The sequence below is a fragment of the Nuphar pumila genome, chromosome 16 (assembly GCF_984573655.1).
Source record: "Nuphar pumila chromosome 16, dmNupPumi1.hap1.1, whole genome shotgun sequence".
Lineage (NCBI taxonomy): Eukaryota > Viridiplantae > Streptophyta > Magnoliopsida > Nymphaeales > Nymphaeaceae > Nuphar > Nuphar pumila.
In genome coordinates, this window is record NC_143264.1 from 26,980,703 (window position 1) to 27,006,670 (window position 25,968).

Genomic DNA, 25,968 nt, shown 5'->3' on the forward strand with positions numbered 1-25,968 from the left:
ATTCTTTGAACATCCAGTACTTCAAGTATTAGTGAATTAATCCAACGGGGCTCTGCTTGTTTGGTGGGAGTTGTTAGTTCACGTTACCTTGTATTGGGATGTTGCAAGTTCAAATGTCAATGGTATGATGTATAACTAGTGGGGGTCTGCCTAACCCCAACTTGTTTATAAAATAAATATGAAAAATGACTGTATTGTATGACAAATATGACATGTTTCCCCAAATACACTAAAATTTTTGAAATATGCCCGCTATCTAAAACCACAAATAAAAAACTTTTTAGAACCTTTTGCCCTTCGCACTAGTGAACCTCACGAAGTTTACGCGATATATCATTTTGCTTATTGGCTAAGGCAAAACCTCACTTAAATTTTATATTCAAATATGTTTTTTTCAGTCCTCGAGAAGCATGCAAAAAATTATGTTATTTATGTGGTATTTTTTGTTAATCACAAAATCACAAGTACCTTAGTAAAATCGCATATTTTTTACCAAAGTCTTGGAAAATCATGTGAACCTCCCTTCTCTTTTCTTTAATTATCACTTAAATGTCTGTTCACATCAATTTTTTTATGGTCTTCATGAAGTGCGTAAAACAAGTTTTGTGAACCTCATTATAATTGTAACTTCGTAAATACCTTAGTAAAATTGCATGTTTTATACCAAAGTCATTGAATATCATAATTGTCACTTAAATGTAAGTTCACACTCAGAAATGAAGTCCGCAATTTAGGTACTAGCTTCATAAATCATGTCATTGTAAATATGCTCTTTGTATATAGATTTCCTGAGGAATTTATGGATTTTCTAATACATCACAAATATTAGAGATGAATACAACATGAATTTCCTTCTCATTAGCAGATTTTTAAACAAACATTAAATGCGACCTCCATTTCATTGTATAAAACTAGGGTTTTTTTGCACTCCAGGGTTATTTTCGCATAAACTATGATTTTTTTGTCCCCAACCAGTAGTCACCAACGTGCATCCCCTTGACAACAATTTTTGGCAATTCATTGGTGGTGATTCATCGACAAAAAATTATTGACCTTTAGTTTTTTCAGTAAGCACATCTTTAACGAATGAAGCTTTATTTTTTTTTAAACAATGACTTGAATCAGTTGTTGTTTTGAATCATTGGCATGGGTTACTTATTTTATAGAATAATTACATGTTTTTTGAGTTATCTTTGCATGTTCAATAGCCTATTCTGTTTTTTTATTAAATCATTTGTGTATAAGTATTCGTTTATATGTATGCATATCTTGTATTATGCAGCATCATTTTTGTCCGTGGCCAAATTTTTTTGGCCTTGTTTCTGCGACTATTTTTCGATGATAGTTAGTGATGGCCTTTGAGAGGGTTAAAGTATATTGTCGTACCTATCACACTAATTGGAGATCTATATTCGTCTAAAAAAATAGTATCTTTAATGAATTTATGGCTTTAATGTCTCGTAAATCCAGTTATGTAGAAAAGTTATTGGGCATCCAGTATAATTATTCTATAAATGTAAATAGTTGGATAAATGTTTTGGATGGTGATGATGTAAAAGTGATTTTATTTAGTGATGACATATACTTAATTGTTTGTTTTAAGGCTAAAGAAGATGTCATTGGTTGCAAAGTTAAACTAGTGGACGATTAGCAAGACTTCTAGGAAGTCAGAGTTCGATCATATGGTATTGGTGAGATAGAAAAGCAATGGACAATTAGCAATTATAGTTGATCAATTAGCAATTGTAATTATATGAGCAAATTTATTTTTTAATGAATGAAATGAATGCAATGAACGTATGAGTAAGTTCAGTTTTGAATGAATGAATAATTGGATGAGCAAGTTTATTTTTTAATGAATAGATAAAATGAATACAATGTATAAGTATGATATATTTTTTAATAAATAGAATGAATACAATGTATGAGCATGTTCATTATTTGAATAAGTGCAATGTAAGAGCAAGACATATTTTTGAATAGATGAAATGTATGAGCAAATTTATTTTTTGAATAAATGAAATGAATACAATGCATAAGCATATTTATTTGTTAAAGAATGAAATGAATGCAATGTATGAGTATGACATATTTTTGCTAATGTCCATACTAACATTACAAAGTACAATATATGAGTAAGTTCAGTTTTAAATGAATGAATAACTGGATGAGCGAATTCATTTTTGAATGAATAGATAGAATGAATACAATGTATGAGCATGCCATATTTTTTAATGAATGAAATGAATGCAATGTATGAGCATGTTCATTTTTTAATGAATGGAATGAATGCAATGTATGAGTAAGACACATTTTTGCGAATGTCTATACTAATATTAAAATGCAACGCTTGCATATTTTTTGCGGTATAAAATTAAACATACAATATATACAAAACATTAAAACTAGAACACACATTTAAAGTACAATTACAAAACAATTTTTAGAAGGTTCATAAAACTTGTTTTTGTGCACTTCGTGAAGACTGCCAAAAAATAGGTGCGAACATACATTTAAGTAACGGTTAAGATAAATATAACTTCACAAATACCTTAGTAAAATTACATATTTTATACCAAAAAAATAGGTGTGAACATACATTTAAGTGATTGTTAAAAATAAATGTAATATCATAAATACATTAATAAAATCATATATTTTATACCAAAAAAATAGGTGCAAATATACATTTAAGTGATAGTTAAAGATAAATGTAACTTTGCAAATATCTTAGTAAAATAACATATTTTATACCAAAAAAATAGGTGCAAACATATATTTAAAATGTAAATTTGCAAATACCTTAGTAAAATCATATATCTTATACCAAAAAATAGGTGTGAACATACATTTAAGTGACTGTTAAAGATAAATGTAACTTCGTAAATACCTTATTAAAATCACATTGCGAACATATATTTAAGTGAAAATTATAGATAAATACTTTAGTAAAATCACATATTTTATACCAAATCGCAAATATGAGGCACACAAATATGACTTATGCGAACTTTCTTTAATCATAACTTCACAATAACATAGTAAAATCATATATTTTATAAGAATATCGTATATCTAATTGTTCTGAGAGACACAAATTTATCACTAATAATGGAGTAAAATTGCATATTTTATAAGATTGCATATTTGTTGTGGAATTCTAAAAAATTACAACTATTGATTATTGTTCGCAATAATTATTTGCAAAGTTTACCACATGCTATAATTCACCTATTAAGACAATGACAAACTCATGATATACATCCTCAAGTTTGATAATTCATAAAGTTTTACAAATTTAAACTCATTAAACATAAAAAATTTAATCAGTGGTAAGTTTTGGTGCAGTTAAACATGAAATATTTAAACTTATAATTTATATTCTAAAAGTTTAATAATTAATAAATTACAATATTAATCAATGTATAGTCCCTAGAATTGCCCACAATTCCATATCATCCGTCTCTGCAGCCTCCTCTCCTCAACCACCACCTTTTTGAACCTTGAACTATATAGCTGTGTATGGTCAACTTTGAACTATCTAACATAACATAATGAGACAATACACATCCATGTAGAAACCAAGGCTGTGAAAGAGGCCAAACAATTAACTCTCAAAATTTCAAGATGGACGGTCGGCATCATGTCTTACAAGCCTACCAATTGGGTTGTTAACACTCACAAATTGTGCAAAAACAGGGACCAACCAATAGATGATTCTGACCACCAAACCTTAAAGATGGACGGTCAAACTCATATAGTTTATCCATCAAACCAACCTCTTGTTAAGAGCAGTGGCTTAAGTATGATGCTGCTTTTGCATATGCAAGTCTTAATAAGCACTAATTATCCACGATGTCTCTGATCATTGTGTAGGATTGACCCGTGAACATTATCATTATCAAATTGATGAGACGTCACGAATTAGCATGTGTCCCTTGCTGTTTGCCTGAAGTTGGGTGTACTTTCTAGTAAGCAAGGTATGTGGGGTTTTACGCCAATAAACTCAGTGGGCAAGGTGGTTTGAGCTTTGGTTTTGCTTCCAAGTTGAGAAGATCAGAGCCAAACTCGATTCAAAGTAATATTTTACCTAAACGGTAAAGATTCATGTCAGTATATGCCCAAATCCAAATCCAATTAGTTGTATTGGATAAAGAAAGCAGAATGCAAATAATAATCAGATTCGGATACGATAAGTATCGGTTTTGCATCTGAATCTGATCCGAGTCCTAATCCATCAGATAATCCGACTAGTTTACATGTAAAATATGACTGATTGGGTAATTGGTTTTGGTTTAGATATTTGCCAATTTTGCATCCGACTCTGAATCTGATTAGGCTAGACCCTATTCTTCCCCCCCCCCTAAAAGTCGAATCTGGATCCTAACAGATCAGCAGTTAGCACATTACAAGTTGCACAGTTGTACAAGTTGGGGAAGATCAAGATGACCATATAATTTAGGTGACTTGAGAGATATTGAGAACACTCCAGTCTAAGTTGGACATCTGATGGACCCACCAGAGTTCGGACCCCATTCCCAAGTCAAACCTTTTGCATTGAAACTCAATAAAAACTGCCGCAGTTGGTAACAATTGCCCAACCACACCAAACCCGATTCAAAATAAGGTGAATCAAGCAAGTAAAGAGAACAATAATCTCTCTCTCTCTCTCTCTCTCTCTCTCTCTCTCTCTCTCTCTCTCTCTCTCTCTCTCTCTCTCTCTCTCTCTCTCTCTCTCTCTCCAATTATCTAACCTTACTTAGGGGTGTCAATGGGCAGGGTTTGACCCAGACTCGAACTGTACCAAACCCTATCGGGTCAGGGTTCGGTGATAGAATCCGGTTAATATATGGAGCCGGGTATGGTTTGTGAAATTTCATACCAGACTCTGGCCCAACCCGAGTTCCAATTAAGATCCACAAATTTTCAATGTAAAAATAATAAAAAATATAATTTTACCGAGTAGGGTATGGTTTCTCTTATGGTGGGTCCGATTAGACTCGGGTCTGGACCCGGTACCATCATCTTCTCAAATCAGGTTTGTGTCTGGTTTCACCTGGGTCTGAACCAAACCCGACCAGTTGACACCCCTAACCTTAGTCCTTACCCAACTAAAGTTAGTTGAAACTGGTACACTGTAATCTCTCTCTCTCTCTCTCTCTCTCTCTCTCTCTCTCTCTCTCTCTGCAAATAGTTTGGTTTAGGATTGGACGAGCCTCTTACGATATACAACATAATTTGAATCTGGAATCAAATTCAGACTCCAATGGAGAGGTCCCTTACCAGATCCAAATCCAATTAGCTTTCTGGCATAGTCCAATATTACATGTTGGACTGCACATTTTCAAGGACTAATTGGGTGCAGAAACCCCGACCCTCTGTTTCTATCCTTTTCTCTCTGCATTTCCATCCACGTCTAATCTATTGGCTATTGCCCCTTCTCTCCTATTTCCCCTTCGTATAAGCTGCAGATAATGTAGGATCCAACATTGTTCATCCTCGTGTTCAACAAAGCCCGCGAACTCTCTCCTTCCTGTGATAAGTAGACGCAATGCCTCCACATTGCTTTCCTTTCCGTCAAATATTGGTTCATAGATGTTCCTGTTGGATGATTTGGTGAAGTTGGTCGTGTCTCATTTTGGGTGGATCTTTGATGGGTGTCGACTACCGGGTCCAACAGAATCCTCTGATTCTCTTTGTAGGGTTTATTGGTGGTTGGTGATTGAAATTATTTATTTTCTCACGGGTTTGATGCATTTCGTAGCGGGATTTCTTGGGTTTTCTATTTAACGTTAGAAAAAGAGAGTATTTGTGGACTTTTGGTTATGCGATTTGTGCTTTTTGGGGTTCTGTCGGATTTTCTTCCCCTTCTACGTTTTTAGTCCTTTTGGGTATTCTTGTTTTGTTGGGAATGAGGATTTAGGGATGAACCAATACCTGGATTTGTTGAAGGGAGTGAGAAATGGATATGTTAGCAGTTGCAGCAGCAGCTGGGGCTGGATGCTTGGCCAAGTATTGGCAGGATGTGTTTGGAGAGAAGGGAATGAAATCCAGAGCTTCTGGCGATGCCATTGCTCAATCGGGGAACTTTGGCATCGAGAATTCGGGGTTCTTATCATCGTTTGATGAACGGTATAGTCAGAAAAGGGTAGTTGATAGTGAACAGAGCTCCCAATTAAGTAGGCGGAGTCAGAGGCAGTTTGGTGATGAAAGTGGAGAACCAGAAGCATTGGCCAGTCTAGATGTTTATCAACAAGTAGTAACACTGAGTTCATATCCTCATCTAGAGAAACCGAGTGATTACAAGAATACTGATGGTATTGGAGATGTTCGGGATGATGTATCACAGGAACTGCCATCGACAAGCGGCGTGGATAGTGAATCATTTATGAGATTGGTGAGGCATAAAGAACATGGTTGGTCTAACTTGTCTGGCTCACAGCAAAAAGATAGAGATAGATGTGCGAAAAAATGTGCGGAAAATGATGGCAACAATGAATTTGATGATGCAAACAAATATGGTCCTGATTTGAATGGGACAGAAAGTATGCTGCCACAGGAGGCTTCTCCTAGGAATACTGATGGGCATTATAGATTTGGTAGAAGTAAAAGCTTATACAATAGGAGATGGTGTCATGGATATCCTATGAAGCCAATGACAGCTCTTGAAAGCTGTCTGGTTGCTCAATTGTACAGGGAACCCATTGAAATGGAAGAATATGTTTTCATCTCACCTCGATCACCATCAGCACGAGCATTGCGACCATTTGAGGTAACCAATGGGAATCGAGTTATTAGTATAGCAAACAATGAAGGCCAGGAGCTTGGTCTTCAAAGTGATGCATGTGGAACTCGGTCTGGGAATGGATTTGACTTGCCGGACAATGGTTGTACCTTAACTGGAATTCCACTTCTTCCAGCTGCAGTATCAGAAGACTTGCAAAAAAAAGAAAAGCATCAGAGACAGAAGGTTCTCCCTGGAAAGCAGAATGTTTCAAGTACTAGGAATTCTGAAAAGGACTCACGCTCACAAGGTATGACTGCCAATGCTTGCAAATATTTCAGTTAGTTTTGTAGTCAATTGGTTCTTCATGCCTTTATGCAACTTCCGCTTGTTATGAACTGGAGGTCATTAATACTACCCGAAGGCTGTCTCTCCCTGAAAAATCTTTTTCATGTGTATACATTGGTAAACCGAATTGGCTTCTCTTATTGTGTGTGTGTGTGTGTTTTATGTGTGCTTTCTCAGATGTAGCAGAGCTGCAGAATTAATGGTTTCTGTTTCTGTTTAGTCAATCATACCATAGTGAATGTGTATTGTCATAGTTTTTTTTAGTAAGAAACATGTTTAGATTTAATTGTTCTGATGCATAAATTGTTCTTTGCTTTTGGGAAGATTGGTGCATTGTGTCTGTTGATTATTAGACTCCGTTAAAGACCTGTCTACACATCAAAATCACTTAATCTAATGCATCTAATGCATGTCCACAACCAAAAAGATTATTGAGATCACATCTGTGTGGCCAGATCATCAAACATTCAATGCCAATACTAGAAAGTTAGAAAAAATCAAGAGGATACTAGAGAGTATGGGAACCTCAACATTTTGGGTACGTTTTATATGGGAAAATATTGGTTACCCTCGAGTGCACCATACCCTCTAGTAGAAACCACCTATTCCTTCATATTTTCTTGGTTTTTTTGTGAATCAAGCCCTATGGAGTCACCATATGGTACGACACGGCAATTCCAAAAAATGTGGGGACAGGGACATGTCTATATATATAAAATATTACATAAATTCAAATAAATTCAACATTTAACTAAACTAGTAACAGGCTAACAACAACTTTTATTCAAAGAATCAAAATTCAAGAACTGAGAAGCAACAAGCTACAACGAACAAAAAAGGGGCAGGGGGTTGTCGCATCTCTCTCTCTCTCTCTCACTGGAGTAGGGTTTGACCCAAGGTTCATGTCCAGATCCCATACCCGTGTAGGGCCGTGTCAACACGGGTATGGCTACTGGTTTGCCATGTCTATGTAACATAGCCGAAGACAAATTGTACAAGCAAAAGGTCTTGAAATTGCATAAACATGAACCGTCATAGCGCTCACTTCACAAAAGGGTGTATGGTAAATATATCAAGGAAACAATTAATGCATGTATACACATGCTTACAAATAAAGCATGAGATGCTTTGATCAATTTATTTTATATATAAATCTCTCTCTCTCTCTCTCTCTCTCTCTCTCTCTCTCTCTCTCTCTCTCTCCACATGCATACAGTTTTTGTGCCATGCAAATCCAATTTTTAAAACTTATGCCTGTCACAATCCTTCCCCTGTTCCAATAATTTCTCACTATCTTGTCTCAGCTGCTGTGTTTTTTTCAACCAGCTCTCGCCTAGACTGAACCAACTGCCTAGTTGGTGAAGATGCAAGCACAAATTATTATTTTTTCCAGTCAGGTTGTTCCAAATATTTCAAGTTGTTCAGATCATAGGAATTCTCTGAACTATGTATTTGATGCAATAAAAACATGCACAACATGAAGAGTTTCCATCTATGTCACATGGACACTTCACTTAGCATGTGTATCCCGAGTCGATACGACATGGCACTTGGACACTTCACTTAGCATGTGTATCCCGAGTCGATACGACATGGCACTTGGACACTTCATAGATACAACATGGCACGTCATGGACACAGTCAAACCAGTTTCATGCACAGTCAACATTGTGTTATTAAATTTATCTGTTCTTTTTATGATCTTATTACTTATTTCATATTGACTCGAGTTCTTTTTCTTTTAAAATTTGTCATCAATTACATTACATTTCAATTTAACTTAGTTTCATTATTTGATATTCCTAATTATAGTGATTTAAAATTGTTATTTTACACATATATACACACAGACATACATCTATATGTGTGTACAGCCGTCCCCGTGTCCTAATTTTTGAAAATGATCGAATTGTACCAAGCGTATCTGCATCGTATCCCACTCCCACATCCGTCTCCATGTGACGTGTTTCCGTTTTCTTCTCATCATGGCCTTGGGAAAACAGTGTTAGGTGAGTCATCACAATGACAACTATCAAACTTGGACATGTATTCCATCTGGCAAGTATGCAGGATCATCAAAAGGACCACTTGTCAAACCTTTGTCATAATAACCTATGGATAAGATGCAAATTCTTATGTACAGGTTTTTCTATGAGGTAAGAGTCAATACAGCGCATATGGAGGCGCATATAGAAGTGCACTCTTGGACTTGCTTTAGATTATGTAATTATGATCCAAGTCCTAGGAGTATTTCATCAACTTCCAAGATTTTTCACGTGGTGGCATTTGTTCAGTCATTTTCCCTAGGATCTATATTTTCATAAAAAAAGGATGTGCCTGTCTGGTTGTGGAACATATTCGATGAGAAACGGCAAGCATTTGTCTGAAGACATACCATTAATTTGGTTTTCACATGCTTTTGTATCTAATCAAACATTGATTATTTTTTTCCTTACAGTTTAAACTTGATTGCAGATAGTAATTCCATAATTTGTATCCACCTGTCATGATCGATATTCTCATGAGCAAAAAGGATGTGCTTGTCTGATGTGGAACACATTCAATGAGGAAGTGGGCAAATGCTTGTCTGTAGACATACATCAATTTGGTTTTCACATACTTCTGTCTAAGGATCAAACATCGATCATTTAGTCCTTCTAGTTTAATCTTGATTGGAGATGGCTACTCGGTAATTTGTAATGTTTACCAAACCCTAGTTGGTTGAGGAATCAATTCGAATTACTCTCACCTCATGGGGAAGTGTAACCGGTCCGATCATCTTAATATGTTGTACCAAAGTATGTTCAAACCTATGTCACACGGACTTGGCTAGGGAGGCGCCGCACCCGAGTCGACACGCCCCGACACGGGTGCGGCTTCGGACACGGCCCGGACTCGGTCAACGCCGAGTCGGACTCGGTCAACGAGTCCAGGCCGAGTCCGTCTTTTTTTGGACTCGATCAATGTTGACGGAGTCCAAAAATTGTCCATTTTTAGGGTAAAAAACAAAAAAAATGATCTTTTTATATATTTTTAAAAAAATGTATATATATATATAGCATGAGTCTCAAACATAAGCCCCAGAAAAAAAAAATCCGGGGGGCGCTGCCCCCCCCTACGGCCCCCTGGACCCCCGCACCCGTGCCGGGGGCAGCCCTCGGACCCATGTGACAAGGGCAAAAGTACAATTTGTAAAGTTTATAAAAACACTCATGCTGGTGCCAAACTTTAGAGGACAATATCCACATATATGGACATAGGATATATATATATATAGCCGAGTCCCCGTGTCCAAAATTTTTAAAATTGCGCCGCACTCGTGTCGCACCCGCACCCATGTGACATAGGTTCAAACCCTTGCCTTCTGCCAAAGCTATACAGGTTTTATAGCTCTTATAGCCAACCTGAATTGGTCTTTGTTTCCACTGAAAAAAAAATGCAAGCTTGTTAATACTTTGCATGTTATTTGCGTTTGTGTTTAAGTTATTCATAAAATAAAACTTCATGAGCATGTGTAAAAAGTAGTAGGATAATTTGCTTTATGCAGGCATGAGCTATGTCACGTGGACACTTCACTTAGCATGTGTATCCTGTACTGACACAACACGACACTCGGACAATTCATGGGCACGATAGAACACTTCATCAACATAGTCAAACCAGTTTCACGCACAGTCAACATTGTGTCATTAACTTTATCTATTTTCTTGTATGATCTTATTTACTTATTTCATATTCACTTGAGTTACTTTTCTTTTAAATTTTGTCATCAATTACATTTCATTTCAACTTCAACTTAGTTTCATTATTTGATGTTCCTAATTATAGTGATTTAATTTATTTATTTTTATACACACTCACACACATTCTTGCATCTATGTGTGTGTGCGGCCGTGTCCTGTGCCTTAATTTTTGAAAATTATTGTATCGTATTAAGCGTATCTTTTTCGTGCCCTGCACCCACATCAATATCCATGTGACATAGGGCATGAGTATAGCATGAAGCCAGAACTATTATGCTATGCAGCCTAACTTCATAACTTAAATGTCGTATCTTCTTATTGTGTGCTCATTCTGGGCCACCTAACAATGTTGTCCTACCAGGATCAGTTGATGGCATTCTTCTCTTCTGTTTCGGGATTGGTGTTGGTGTGATGTCAACCATTTTATCAAACAAGCGTGAAGTAGATAAGCTGAACGAGTTGCTAAAGCAAACAGAAAACTTAGTTCAGGATTTGCAAGAGGAGCTTGAGATGAAAGAATCATTAACAGTGAAGGAGCTGTCTACTGAGCCATGCACATCCTCAGAAAGGAATGTTCACATGGGTAGTAATAAGAAATCTATCAAGTCTTCCCGGGGCAAAGAACCAGAGGAATCCTGCCATAATAATGAAAAGGAATCCGAAATCCCAAAGACAGGAGTTGATTCTGAATCTATGAGTAAAATCGAGGCAGAGCTTGAAGCAGAACTGGATAGACTAGAATTGAATATGTCCAGTTTCTGTCATAAAAGAAGGCTTTCTGGTCTCAGTGAGGTACAATTTCTTCTGCTAAGTTTTTCATTTGATGTTTATTAACTATGAACTTGCAAAATTGCTTTATTTCTTCAGGAATCATATTATTTATATATATTTTAAAAATATGCATACAAATTACCACATGCAAGCAACTGCAATAAAGAGCTTTAAATCAGATTTGATTATTTTGAGGGCATTGGACAACAGGGGATACATGTAGATTAATGTAAAGAGAAAAACAACTGTTAAGAAATGGAAAAAGAAGCCTTGCAAGCTGGAAAAGATGAACAATAAGGAAATAAAATATCGAAGATTTCTTTTAAAGCTTACATTTTAACTAAGCCAAGATGTGTTTACCGTCCACTATCACATTTATGTCTGAAAATCAAGATTAGCTGCATCATAGGGATAACCATGCTCAATTTTTAAGCATTTCTCATAACAATTAGAAATTTAAATAATGATACATTATTTCACGAAAAATTCAGTGCTGTTATAGATTCAGACTTCTTGTGAAAATATTGTGAACTATCACAATGTAATCATGAGAAAACAGGTTAATTTTAAAATAACATAACAAAATTGTGGCCTATTGATTTCAGATTTCCTCTCATAAGTTCCCAAGAAAATGATTATCTTCGAAGTCTATAAGAAATTACCTTTCAGATATAATTGCTAATAAGGATATTGGTAACTGTGATTCATTTGTTTATATATTCAATCATAAGCTTTTGATATTTTATAAACAATAGAATCTTGCAATTTTGAGAGTAAATTTTAATAAACTTGAGGATGCCTATATCTTTCTGGCGTGCCAATGCTATGGTGTTAGCAGTGCTACATGCCATAACCTATGTCACATAGGTGCGGGTGCGGCGATGTGGCACTTTAAAAAAACTTGGGTGCGGGAGGGTATATATATGTATATATTTAATATTTTAGTATATATATATATATAACTTGGGGGGCTTGAGGTACCCTACCCCCTATTTTTTTTAATGGGGGGAGTCGGGGGGGGGGGGAAGCTCGAGGTAACCCCCCTATTTTTTTAATGTGGGGCTCGAGGTACCCCTTTCATAGGTTTTTTTTTTGTCCAAAATGGACTCGGTCAGAGTTGACCAAGTCCATTTTGGACAGTTATGACCTTGGGTGTGGTTGACCGCACTGGGTGCCGCACCTGCGTCGCGTCGACACAGGTGCGGCACCTTATTGGGTGAATCCCTGTGACATAGGCAATAACAGTTGCAGTTTTCACAGACAGAAGGTTGTTAGCCATGAGTCCAGAAACCAGCAAAGAATGTCATAAATGACTACCACCAATATCTCATGTTTTGAGTATTACTAGTACTGGAAATTGTCAGTGTACTCTCATGATACTTGCTGCCTCTTCTGTTTATTTGACCAAATCTTCTGCATGCTTCATTTTTGTTAAGCTTCGACTAGGATTGAATCTTCTGAAAAATCTCCATGATGATGTACCAGTCTCTAAATCTTCAGATGAAGTGTAGGCTGACTCCTTTTGTACCTTGAAAATTATCAGTCCCGATTACAGAGGTTAAGGAAATAAAAGAGCTCTCGTCTGACAAGAGGGAAAAAAGGAATGCATAATCTACTTAGCTTTGGATAGGTAGACAAATATTGGACCAAGCTCAAGATTCAATATGTTGGTGAAATTCACAATCCCATATTTCAGTTTGAGCCATAAATGGTGTCAAGTGTGACATAAACTGGATTTAAATCATCTAGTAGGGCTAGACTCTTCATATGTGTTCTTCAGTTTGTTCAAGTGATGGCATGCAAAGTAAAACTGCCAGGGTGAGACTTCAGGAAACAATGAATATATGCATGTCCTCATTCAACTCTCTCTCTCTCTCTCTCTCTCTCTCTCTCTCTCTCTCTCTCTCTCTCTATATATATATATATATATATATATATATATATATATATATATATATATATATATATATATATATATATAGGAATGCCTCTGCTTTAAGAGGAATCCGGATAATCTACTGTAGCACTCATTGCTATCTGATCTTTCACTGTACTGCATTGTCCATTATCTTCCTCTTTTTGTTGTATTTGCCTGCAGTTGTGCATACTTCTATTATTCCTGTCATTATCTTAGTTGCTTGCATTATGTACACTCTTGCCACAAGGAATCATGCTGTATACATTTCCTATCAGGTAGCTGTCCTCTCCCTTCCCCAGCCAACAATCCATCCTTGTCATTTCTCCATTGCCTTGTGGTCTAAGAATGTGCTTTTCAGTGTGTGTGTTTGTGTGTGTACATGTGTCTGTCACTAAGTTTTATGCCTCTGCCATTGTGGAAACTCTTATTTCAATAGGAGAGCGTCCTATTGGGGCCTTTTTCTTTCGTTTCTGTTGATGTTGATTCTGTTTGTTATTTTCTCCCTACTTAATTAAGATAAGTTAATGGATTTGGTTCCTGAACCCCCTTTTGCTTCTCGTCTCTCCAAAACTCAACATCCCACCCTCTTCTCTCCAAAACACAAAACAAAATCATCCATCCCCCCAACCCTCATTTATTCTTGCTTTTCTTCACTTCCTATCTACTTGCCAATGAATTTCTATGTTAGGTTGCATAATCAAGTGCCAATTTCTAGTATTTTGGTTTTTCATGATACCCATGTTTGTATCTTGAGAGTTTGCTCAAAGTGTGGCGTAGAGAATGAAGTTGAACAGGGGTTATTTTCTCTATAAGCTTCAATTTCTGATAGCAGTTTTGTCGTTGTACTGTTTCTAAATCGTGACTAGGGCTTGACCATGATAAAAATTGTTTGATATCATGATAATGTGGAAAGTAGGGCAGAGAAATATGAAATCATTGAGAAAAATATAAATGGATGTCTTTTGGTTGAGTTAGAGTGGACTCTTTTAGAATCCTGCATTGATAATTCGCTTCTGAGTCCAAGATTTTTCTTTTTTGGTCATGTTGAATTAATAAATTATGCAACTCAGGAAGTAATCAATTGAGTTTGCTTGGATTTCAGTTTTGAGAAAAGAACTGCAATTTAATTTAATGTAGACTGATCTTTTGTTTAATAGTAATTTGATAATGTAGTTGAAATTTTGTTAATGAACTATATTATCTTGTTGATTCAACTCTGTCTAATATCAACTTAGTTTCATGACTTCCAGCAGTATATCATAGGCCCTTTAGACAGATCTTTTTCTGTGTCTTGGTTTGTTTGGCTAGCGCAATCAGCCATGTTTCATCTATTTTGGTCCGTCCTTTTTCACAAGGAAATGCACAGTACAAATTCACAATGATCTCATCATCAAACTATCGGCAACATCTGATGAATTCATTATTTTGAAAACAATGCTTGTTGTTTTTATGATCTTTATGTTGTTTAATTCAATTTTAGTCTGCGGTTGTTTTACTTTGTCAGCAAATCCATTTTTGGATAGTTTTTATTATTTTTCTTTATTTTCTATTAATTTTATAAAAACCAGTTCAAAATCAAGAAGCTGGTTTTCTGAGTTGAAAATTCAACCTCCAAATTGATATACTCCACAAAGGCTGCCCGAGTGAACTACCAAGGCAGTTTCTCTTGCCTGTGTTTTTAGACAGCCAACCTGCACTTCCTGCAGAGGGCTGCTTTGCCAGTATCTCTGCATATGGCTAGCTAGCATCAAGCAATTTTTTTATAAAACTCTCTCTCTCTCTCTCTCTCTCTCTCTCTCTCTCTCTCTCTCTCTCTCTCTCTCTCTGTGTGTGTGATATTGCTTCTGCATCGCAGCTTGATCCAGATTGCCTGGTAGACGTTGTCCAGGGAGAGCTAGGGGCAGACGTAGTAGCAGCAGAGCGTGATACGAAAGAGACTAACCTGGATGCCTCAGATTCGTCAACGGCTGTACATAGAGCAGACTATGCTGTTTCTCCTAGAGAGCTCAGCCTGCTGCTGCACCAAGTCATTCAATCAAGACTCGAAGAACGGATTGCAGAACTCGAAATGACACTCCAGCAGAGCCAGAAACGATTGGATGCAGTAGAAAACCAGGAGAGGAAATCTTTCAGGTTACAGACAGAATTCTCAAGCAGCGATATCTCCACGACCCCTATCGAGAGCCCCACATGGGCTTGCCAGCCACGAACACAGCTGGATTTCCATGCTTCGAGCACCCGATCAATCACAGATGAACAAGAGGGCAACAACAACAATAATTCTGCTCCTCTGTATCTGAATCTATCCAGTGATGCGCTCGATGCCTATAATGATGCCTTTGACGAATTCATAAGGATGGCAGAATCAGAGGAGGAAGGCTCACAAACAAGGAATTGTGACTTGCAAGCCTCAGAATCAAACGCCTGCAAGGATCAGTCTAACATAGGAGAGGAAGATGATGAAATAACAAGACTGCTAATCAAGCATATATTGGAGACGAAGGGTTCACTTGCAGTGAAAGATGCCCAAAGGTTGCTTTTCTCCATGGATGATTTGCCATTAGAATAACAAGAGGAAAATAAAAAAGAGGAAAATGAAAAACCACTGAGAATATCACGTATTTAATTCAAAGTACAAATTTGAATGTTTTTTTTCTTGATAAACAAGCTGGGGTTAGGCAGACCCCTACCAGAGTATATTAATTATATTCAAAATGGGCAAAATTTACAAGTTTACATGTCATTTACAAAAGGGTGCCAATCTGGTGATTAATCACACCAAATCTGATCGGCAGAAGAAGCTATATGAGCAAAAAAGAGACAAATCATTGCTAAATCGGGGGATAAAACCAACTTGGCTCCTGTTAAAGCTAAGAAGCTTAGATATAAAAAAGGATGGAACCAGGTCGGTTCTCCCTAGACCTTTCAGTTGTTGATTCAGAATAGTAACGGTATCCTTCCTTGAGAGTTCAATCAAAATTCCTGCAGAACTTGGAATAAACTGCAAAATCTTTTCAAAACACTCCCAACCACGGCTAGAAATTGAAGTGCTTCCCATAACCCAGCCAGCTTGCTTAAAATTGCCATGGTGATGCTGAAGGAGATTCCGAAATACCATTGACTGACAAAAAAACTATAAATCTGGGGCGGGTCCATCTCATATAAAGTTGCCAAACCTCAGCAATAGGGTGGGTGCAATGTTTCGGGACTCTCATCATGTGGAGTCTGATTGTTTGGATTCAATCGTTGTGCATAGCTTTGATCGAACCTTTGAGGGATCCAAAAACGAATCCATTTCTTCAGTACCACACTACAATTCGAAAGACTAGAGAATTAATCTGCTTGGGATCCCCATTTAGTCAATTCACTTTCCACCGATTGGCATGGAAGCTGTCTCCTTCCAAAGATCTTGACTATAGTGCACAAAATCGGACGAACTGATGGGCATGTAAAAAAGAAGTGGGCTTGAGTTTCCCAATCGCTCCTGAGTAAGAAGACAATTGAAAACAGCTATGTAAAGGGTGAGCGCAGCTCTCGGATAGTAATAATGACCGCAGACCAGTTTGGCCAAATTGAAGGGATCACCTTTATTTCTAATCAGCTCCCAGGCCGCTTTAGAACTGAATTCTAAAGAAGCTGTCCACACTTCCGAATCCTCTGTACCAGGATCCCACACTCGCTCCTCAGCTATTCAGTATGCCTCCAAATCTAACGGCACTAATTGTCTCTTCAACTTGCATTGAGGAAAGGAAGAACTGCCCAGCATATCTGCGACAGTTGTTTGGAAAATATCTGGGCTGAATGCCGGCCGGCTCAAACTATTCGCTAAAAGCAAGAGAGGCATCTGATTGATCCAAAGGTCTGTCCAAAACCCGAACTTCTTACCATTCCCCAACTTCCAATCAATGCGTTGCTTGATGGCCGGTGCGAATCTCTCCTCAAATATTTGGAATGCAGAAGTTTAACCAAAGGGTTATTACGGTCAAGGCCAGTTTAGCTAATCGACCAAGATTGCTTTCAGCTAACGGACGAATACCCAACCCAACTTCTAATCTAGGCTTGCATATATCCTCCCAGTTACAGAGACCGATATAGCGTCTATCATGTGTGTCATACCATAGGATTTTTCTGAACAAGTTTCATAATTTATCAACAACAGAGCTTGGAAGACGGATATCCACTGGCTGGGAAAGGCTGAAAGAACTGATCGGCCATAGAGATGAACTTGTTGCTCCAATTGTCAAGTCTGCTCTGGACTTTGGCCACCAACTGAGAACAATAGCTAGGTTGTGGGAGAGCTCCAGTGAACAAAGGGAGGCCCAAATACTTGGAAGGGTCGCAGGCAGACACTAGAATGTTTGCCCATTGGACTCGATAGCGAAGTACGAATGAGATTAATTACAAATATGGAAGATTTTCAACATTAGTTTAAAGTTTTAAAGTTTGCAGTTGAACATCATTCACACATTTTCACAAAAAACCCACTTAAATCATAAGAAAAAAATATATACACCTTTCGGCAAAACACGAGGATATCCACACACAATTGCTAAAAATGTCGAAATGACTTGCTTATCGTGTTTATCACAGTGAAGTCGCAGTTATCTCACTTCACTGTTCCTAGCATTAACTGGCCATCATAAAAAAAAAATTATGTCATATGTCAAACCATTAAAACAATTATACTACAAAAGGTGCCAAAATTTTGTACCATAAATTTGCAGAGAAAGTGTTCGGCACTGTTACTATTTAACAGCAGAGAATTACGGAACAATAACAAAAACAACGAAGGGAAAAACATATTATCAACGCAAAAAGACCCATCAAACAAGGTCTACTCTTCTTTTATGATTGTTCTGTCGGCCAATCTCCACATTCAGATCGGTCATCGTCAAGCACTTCACTTGTCTGCACTTGCTGGTGGAACATTGTAGCCACCATCATCAGTGCCCTGGCTAGTGTAATTTCCACCACCAGGGGCACCATAGCTCATACTGCTGCCTCCACCATAGCTGCCACTGCCATAATCGCCAGCGCTGCCACCATCACCTCCTGCAACACCGTAGTTACCACCACCATACCCGCCTGAACTGCTACCACCAAAGCCACCATAGCTCATATTGCCACTTCCACTGTAGCTGCCGCCACCACTACCATAATTCTCAGCATTGCCCCCACCACCTCCTGTAACACCATAGTTGCCACCTCCACCGTATCCACCTGAACTGCCACCATAACCACCGCTGCTGCCTCCATCACCATAACCACCACCATAACCACCACTGCCACTGCCATAACTGTCACCACCAGCACCACCACCATAGTTACCTCCACCTCCACCACCATACCCACCACGGAATCCCCCTGACCTGTCTGTTGCATAATTCACTCGAATCAATCGGCCATGAAGATCCTACACGCCAAGAAATAAGAGTAGCCAGCGTTTAGCTTCACCAGCAAATACGAGGTGTGACACACACCGAGTAGGAGATAAAACAAAAAAACCATGAACTCCATAAGCTTCCAGGATAAATATTACAGGTTTTCTGAACATAAAACAATACTGAAAGCTGCCAACCCTACATTTCCCACAAATTAACTCACATAAAACAAAATTCATTCAAAGTCATACCTTTCCATCCATGCCAGTCATAGCAGAAGAAGCTTCTTCACCCGATGTAAAGGTTACAAAGCCAAAACCTCGAGATCTACCAGTTTCTCGATCCATGATGACCCTCGCTGAAAGTACATATGTTTAGCCAATGAGGAAAAAGGGAAAATCTTATTGTTCACTGACAACAGAGACCAAAAGATTTATACCCTTTCAAATCTTCATGGAAGAACCAACTTCTAAGTTTTTAAAAAAAAACATTGTTAGCCTCCCAAAATCTTCTCAAGGATATTTTCCAGAAGCCCATTTCTGAATGTTTGGACCTAATTGGAACCTTCCAAAAGTATCAAATTTTGAGGCACATACACAAAGAACAAGTCTATATTCCCACAAGCCAGTAAGATGTACCTTCAATAACTTCTCCATAGCTGGAAAACGCCTCTCCTAGACTAGTATCATCGGTACCATATGAAAGCCCTGAAATTAACCATTAAAAAAACAAAACACGCAGCTTGGAAAAATATGTATTTATCTAGGGGTGGACATCAGATCAGCCCTGGGTCAGAGCCAGTATAGGGCGGTGGCCTGAGGGAACGCCTAACATGCCACTAGCCTGGCCACCATAAGGTTCAGCGACTTCACTTTTGTGAAGCTTCCTACCCTTTCCCCACTTGATATTACAGAGCAGAGTAACCAGATCATTTGGTCGACCACCATTGAAAAGTGATGGGTGCCAGATCTGCTCGAGCTGGTGGCCCAGGTCTTATCAGGACAAGTCCCTAATACTACCTGAGCCCATGTTCGTGTTACCACACCCAGAATTGAAACAAACCCAATTTGTTCTTTGGGCTAAGTGAGGCCCATGTCTAATCAGGTTTTCGAGCAGCACAAGAAATCCAAATCCAACCAGATGTCCACCTCCACACTGAACTTGATTAAACTTCAGAAAAATAAAACAAACAGAATACCTCCAACAAAGAGTTTAGAAGATGACATGTAACGTAGGAATTGGAATATTGATGGATTAGCAGAAGCAGAAGCAGAAGCACCAGATCCAACATGTCTGATTACAGTTTGTTTCAGTAGATTGCCAATCTTACTAGCAAGAGCCATTGTTCACTAACCTGTATTACAGGCATGGATAGGGAAAATTGGTGATGACTATGAGTGACTATACATAAGACAATTTCTAATGCAGTTTTTCTTTAGCAACAGCTATTACAAACTAAGTATCAAAGACGATGTTTAACTAGTAATAACTGCAAGTAATGACACATGAATCCAAACAAATTAATGGCAAACACTATAACAAATCATCCCCTTCTCCCCTTTCGAAATTGCTATGCTGCGCAGTTCAAACTCCTTTTCAAACCTCTAAAGACATCAATTTAAATCCCCAACCTTTAAGCCTCCATATGACATGACAAGATCGTTATTTCTTTTCTATTTTATGTTATTCAATTCTTTTACAGGATTTTCCTATTATCACACTCCAACTATTGCGAACACTCAAAACTAGAATTCACACCATTGTTTTGTATAAATGTATGCATTTCAGACATGAAAATATGAAATTATGATAGATTCTCAAAGGGAGTGTAAACAATGTATTATTTTTTCTCTGAATCTTCTTCTGCTTGCACCAATTAACATCTCATGGGACAATCTAAGGATCCAGGTACAAAATCTATATGCTATTATTTTTACAAGGAATCACCTGATGCTGGCCTCAATTACCTACTGAAACCTTCACCCGGGTCATACACATCAGCTGTTAAACACCACCAAAAATTTACAAACACCAAATATCATCCTGAATAAGAAATGACAAATAAGCTTGCACAAGAATGCACATCCCATTTAAATGGATATACATCCTACAAAAAATCACAAAGATTTTTTTCCCCTTTCTGAGATAACAGAACCAATGTTTCATGTTCTAAACAACAAAAAACGAGTCACCAGTATTGGTCTCAGCTATTTCTTGATGAAGGTTTTATTCAAGAGGTTAAACAGAGAGGTTTTCACTGAAAAATCTCAAGAAAATCTTGATATTTAAAAAATGAAAATATAAAAATACAGAACTAACAATACACCAACCTTAAACTATGTGTAAAGCTCAAGACAAGACATTGTAATTCAGCAGCGTGTATGGTCAAAGAAGTAGACACATAACAAACAGACAGTTGAGGCGACTTTTGCAAAAAAGTACACTAGCAACATTACAAGAGTACATGAATAATTACAGTAACTTCTTTGTTTTTCCAAACTGATTATGCAGCCAACTGGACATTTTTTAGTCGATTTTAGCATTTTTTTACAAACAAATATAAAGAAAAAGATGGAAGTTTTTATAATATAAAGAGAGAATTTTTTCAAATTAAAAAGTTGAAAATATAGCGATAACATTGCAATGCTTGAATTTTTTTGGTTTTCTTTGCAAAACCTTTTAAACTGTAGTATTCTCAAAGGATTGACTGATATTGGTGACTGCTCTTTAGTCTGAACTGACACAATCATGGAACAGGATTTTCATGTACTATGCCAATCTATGTAGTCAAAATCCCCGACTAGTCCGCCTAGTCGGTCAGACGTAAGTAAAATGCTTAGGCTTTGCAATTCCTAGTTGGGTACTTTAAAAGGTGTCAATTTTTTTGACTAGGCACCGACTAAGGCGCCTAGTCGGCAACTAAGCTGCTTCCGCCTAGGCACAAGGGCAGTTTAGTCATTTATTAATCTTATATATATTATTGTTTTTTGTATATATATAATTATATATACGTGTGTGTTTGTGTGATTTGTTCTGTGAAATCATGAAAACATGCTTAGTTATTCTGTGAAACATTGAAAGCATGCACAATTAATTTTGATTGATTATGTTTTTTATATATGTATGTGTTTGTTTCTGATGATTTTTTTCTATAAAATCCTGAAAGCATGTTTAGTATTATTGTGCTTCTGTGAAAGGTTGAAAGCATATTTTGTTGATTATACTGAATATGTTATGAATAATTGAAATATATATATATATATATATATATATATATATATAAATATATATATATATATATATATAAATATATATATATATATAAATATATATTTGTGTGTGTACAATTATATATATATATGTATATTTTGGTTATGTATATTAATATATTTTGTGAAAGCATGTGTAATTTTGTACTTGTGTAATGAAAACATATTATTAGTAAAAGAATTAAACATATTTTTATGTATATTTTGTGTACTTTTTATATTTTAATTGGGGTACCGACTAATCCCGCCTAGTCCTCGACCTAGTTTTTTTAGGGGCCTACCGACTAGGCACCACCTAGCGCTTTTGACTACATAGATGCCAATGTGGGAAGGGCTAGGATGAACAGATTTTTGGTGCTTTATAATATATTTTAACACAGATATTTGAAGTTTTGAACTAAGCAGCAGAAGCTGAGGGCAATATTATCCCACTAGCAAGTGTTCATGTGGCTATTTGACTCCATAGCAATGACTTTCTCTCAAGAAAGCATATATGCAGAAGCATCACATACCAGTCATGCTAAGCACAGAATGACATTTTAAAGAACAATGCCATGAGGAGAAATTGGAAAGGAAGAAAAGAAAATAGATGCACAAACAAAATCCATTTTCTGTGAGACATGTCTCAATAATCAGAGCATGCCGAAGTCTGACGGTATATGAACAACAGCAGCAGAAACAACATGAAGAAGAGAAGTTAAAAGAATAACTTGGATGAGTTCTACAAAAAAGATCTTGCAAAATTCACACAATGTTAAACAAGGTCCATCACAAACAAAACTGAAGCACGGAGAATAGGTATAAGGTGGCTCCGGAACAGAAATCTAAGAGTGCTATAAATTCTTCAATTTTTTATTTAAAAATGCTGTATGGTTCATGAGAATATGCCACAAGGTTCAGTAAACCTAAAGAATAAGATACAAACATGAAGCAGACAGAAGTAAGTCAGAAAGATGAACAACAACAAAAAAGTCATCCTAATGTACACCTTGTAAGACCAACATGTAAAGATACAAAGCATAACAATTTCATACCACCATTAATCCAAGAATACCGTACAAAATTCCGAGATCGAGAGTGCAATCATAACTACATACACACCCATAAATTAACTGAAAACCACACAGTAACTAACTTGACAGAAGCGATAAGCCCTAGTCGAACAATCACTCAACCAACCAAGTCTTCAACCTTTTACTACAACCACCTAAGATGCAGTAATCAATATCTTAACCCGTGTAAGGTTATAATCCTCACAGCAAGATTTTTCTATACACTCAAGATCCCATCCAAAGATGATCCTCTGCCAGTAACAAAAAAAAAAGATAATAATCATAAAAGTTTTTTTTTAAGATGGCAAAGGCATGCTTCAACAACGGAAGTAAAACCCTCAATACGCGAAAATAAACACGAGCACTTCATTATTCTGCAGCTCATACATAAACAAGAGAAGAATACAACGACCAAGTAAATACACAACTATCTATTAAAAACCCTAATAACAAAACCATTTGCAGCATTTCTCAACGCAATCGAGAAAAGCAGAGCACAAAAAAGATAGAAGTTAGGGATTAGGTTTTTAGAGAGACAAGGAAGAAGGGTGGAAGACGAGAAGGAGGCGTACCTTTCCGAAGGTTTCCCCTCTCAAAAGGAAAAGGATGGTCTTATTCTTCGCTAAAACCCCGAGGGTTTTGGGCGTCGCAGAGGAACGGAGGTATTTATATTAGCGGAGGGACGATCTCGGCTTTCCGTAATCGCCAGAGCATCATGGACCGTACGATGGAATTTGTGACGGCTGTCGATCGCGACCAGAGCCCAACCGGGGTTTCCTCCTTCATGAACGTTAATAAAAAAAAATGCTTGTGTTTTATTTCAATAATCATGCAATCATTTTTATAAAAAGTCCATACTCATGGATGTAAATTACTATAAAAGAGGCTGATGAGATATATAAATTGGACTCGTAAAGATTTTAAGACAATAAAGTAATAACAAATAAAAAGTGAGGCATATAAAAAGTCCATACTCAAAATGTATTTTTTTTTCCGTTAAAGTTATACATTTCACATGATATTTATCACATTGTGTTCAATATCACCATAAAATTTTGATAAATGATAAAATTAGCATATTTTTTATGTTGAAATTCATATTTCTCTTCATAATTATCACTACAGTTGGTTACGAACAAGGACCAAGCAGACGAAGGATGAAGCATGTAAAAAAGGTCTAGACCTAAGCTGAATAAGCCTTGAGAATGCCTAGCCAAACTTATGGTCGCTATTTTAAGATAAACAATTTATCCTTTCCAAAGTGATGGCAATGTATTATGGGCCAACCTACATGTGAAGCTGATCCTAAACCTTCAACAAACGTTTATGGGCAAACAAATTGGTGGGATTGGGAAAATCACAAGGTGAACACTTTGATGTTACATCCAAGTATTTCTTTATGGGATTTCCCTCAAAGCCTACCAAAATTTATTATTCTCTATGTAGGTATAAACGATTATGGACTTAGTCCAAGAGGTCATTATCATCGTCATCAAGCCTTATCCCACTAAACAAAAAATAGGCTTAGAATATATATGAACCTACTTGTGTTCAACCTATAGTCTAGCTTTGCGATTTTTTTATAGCAAAAAAAAAACCACGGTTAGATTTTCCTTCCAATTTAGATGCAGTAAAAATTGGAAAGTTGTATATTTGCTGCAAAATCCAAGACTGGCAAGAAAGTCTCATCGAAAAGATTGAAGTTGCTAGAATCAAGGAAAATTTTGAAGACGAGCTATCGTGAATAGCTTAAATCAAGGAGTAGATAGAGAATGGTCATCGTTAGGTTTTGTAATGTATATATTTGTTGATCTCTTGATGTAAAAAATAATAATAACAAGAACTTTCTGTATGCCTATGTATCTTTGATATCAGCTTCTTAACATGGTATCAGAGCACCCTGATCCATGAGGAGTGCTGCAGAGGAATGACGTTTTTGATAGAGTTGCTTTCGCCCTTCACCAATTCTAACCATCGTGTGACTTCGATCATCATTCATTCCGATGATATCAAGGTTGTGGCTGTTGTCATTGTGTTGTTGTTCGATTTGGTTATCATGACATCAGACGAAAACAACAACCAAATTCAAAACAGTGTACCCGATGAGAGTGTCCCGAACTCATATTACTTGCATCATTCAGATAACCCGGGTACTTGTCTCATTTCCCAACGACTCACTAGAGACAATTTCTCCCATTCCATGTGTATGGCGTTGAGTGCCAAAAATAAAATAGGTTTCATCGACCGAATGATCTTAATCCCCAATGAACTATGAAACGGATTGGGTGGACCCTAATTTGCAATCTAGTCAATAAGACAACCGGGCTTGATGGAGTCCACACATAGAACCCACGTAAGGGGCGGCGTCTTCTTCTATTTTTGGAGACACTTGAGGGACATGAAGGTGAGGTTACGAAGGTGCGAAGAATAGAGAATGTGGAGGTATGAGGCTGGGCTATTTTCTGGAGGTCAGGACTCCAGAAGTAGCCTAGTCAACTTAGAGTCCAAGAAGACAATAATTTTTCAAAGCATTTTTAATATTTTTATATAACTTGTGTAAAAAACTTATGAGGGCCTCCTATGCCTATAAAAGTCCTTGTATTACTCCTTATGAAGGAGAAAATAAAATGAAATCAAAACTCTCTCCAATTCTCACCCCCCTCTCTCTATCTTTCTCACTTTATCTCTCTCTTCTCTTTCTCTCTCTTTGGTTACTTGACCTTCCATAAATCATTGAAGCCTAGTTTGATTGGTCTTTGGGT

At 37.0% G+C, this 25,968-nt stretch overlaps 2 protein-coding genes across 2 annotated transcripts; one reads left to right on the forward strand and one right to left on the reverse strand.

The window, feature by feature from the left end:
* The first annotated feature begins 5,364 nt into the window (after positions 1–5,364).
* Positions 5,365–16,168, forward strand: LOC149813121 (uncharacterized). Its single transcript, XM_089991313.1, has 3 exons — positions 5,365–7,034; positions 11,177–11,607; positions 15,360–16,168. The coding sequence occupies exons 1-3, from the start codon at positions 5,963–5,965 to the stop codon at positions 16,071–16,073; spliced, it is 2,217 nt and encodes a 738-aa protein (XP_089847439.1). The 5' UTR covers positions 5,365–5,962; the 3' UTR covers positions 16,074–16,168.
* A 2,019-nt stretch (positions 16,169–18,187) lies between these two features.
* Positions 18,188–23,839, reverse strand: LOC149813122 (uncharacterized). Its single transcript, XM_089991308.1, has 5 exons — positions 23,779–23,839; positions 20,084–20,239; positions 19,524–19,592; positions 19,137–19,243; positions 18,188–18,917 (listed from the first exon to the last, which is right to left on the reverse strand). Exons 2-5 carry the CDS (start codon positions 20,226–20,228, stop codon positions 18,405–18,407), a joined length of 834 nt encoding a protein of 277 aa, XP_089847434.1. The 5' UTR covers positions 20,229–20,239; positions 23,779–23,839; the 3' UTR covers positions 18,188–18,404.
* Between the last annotated feature and the right edge of the window lie 2,129 nt (positions 23,840–25,968).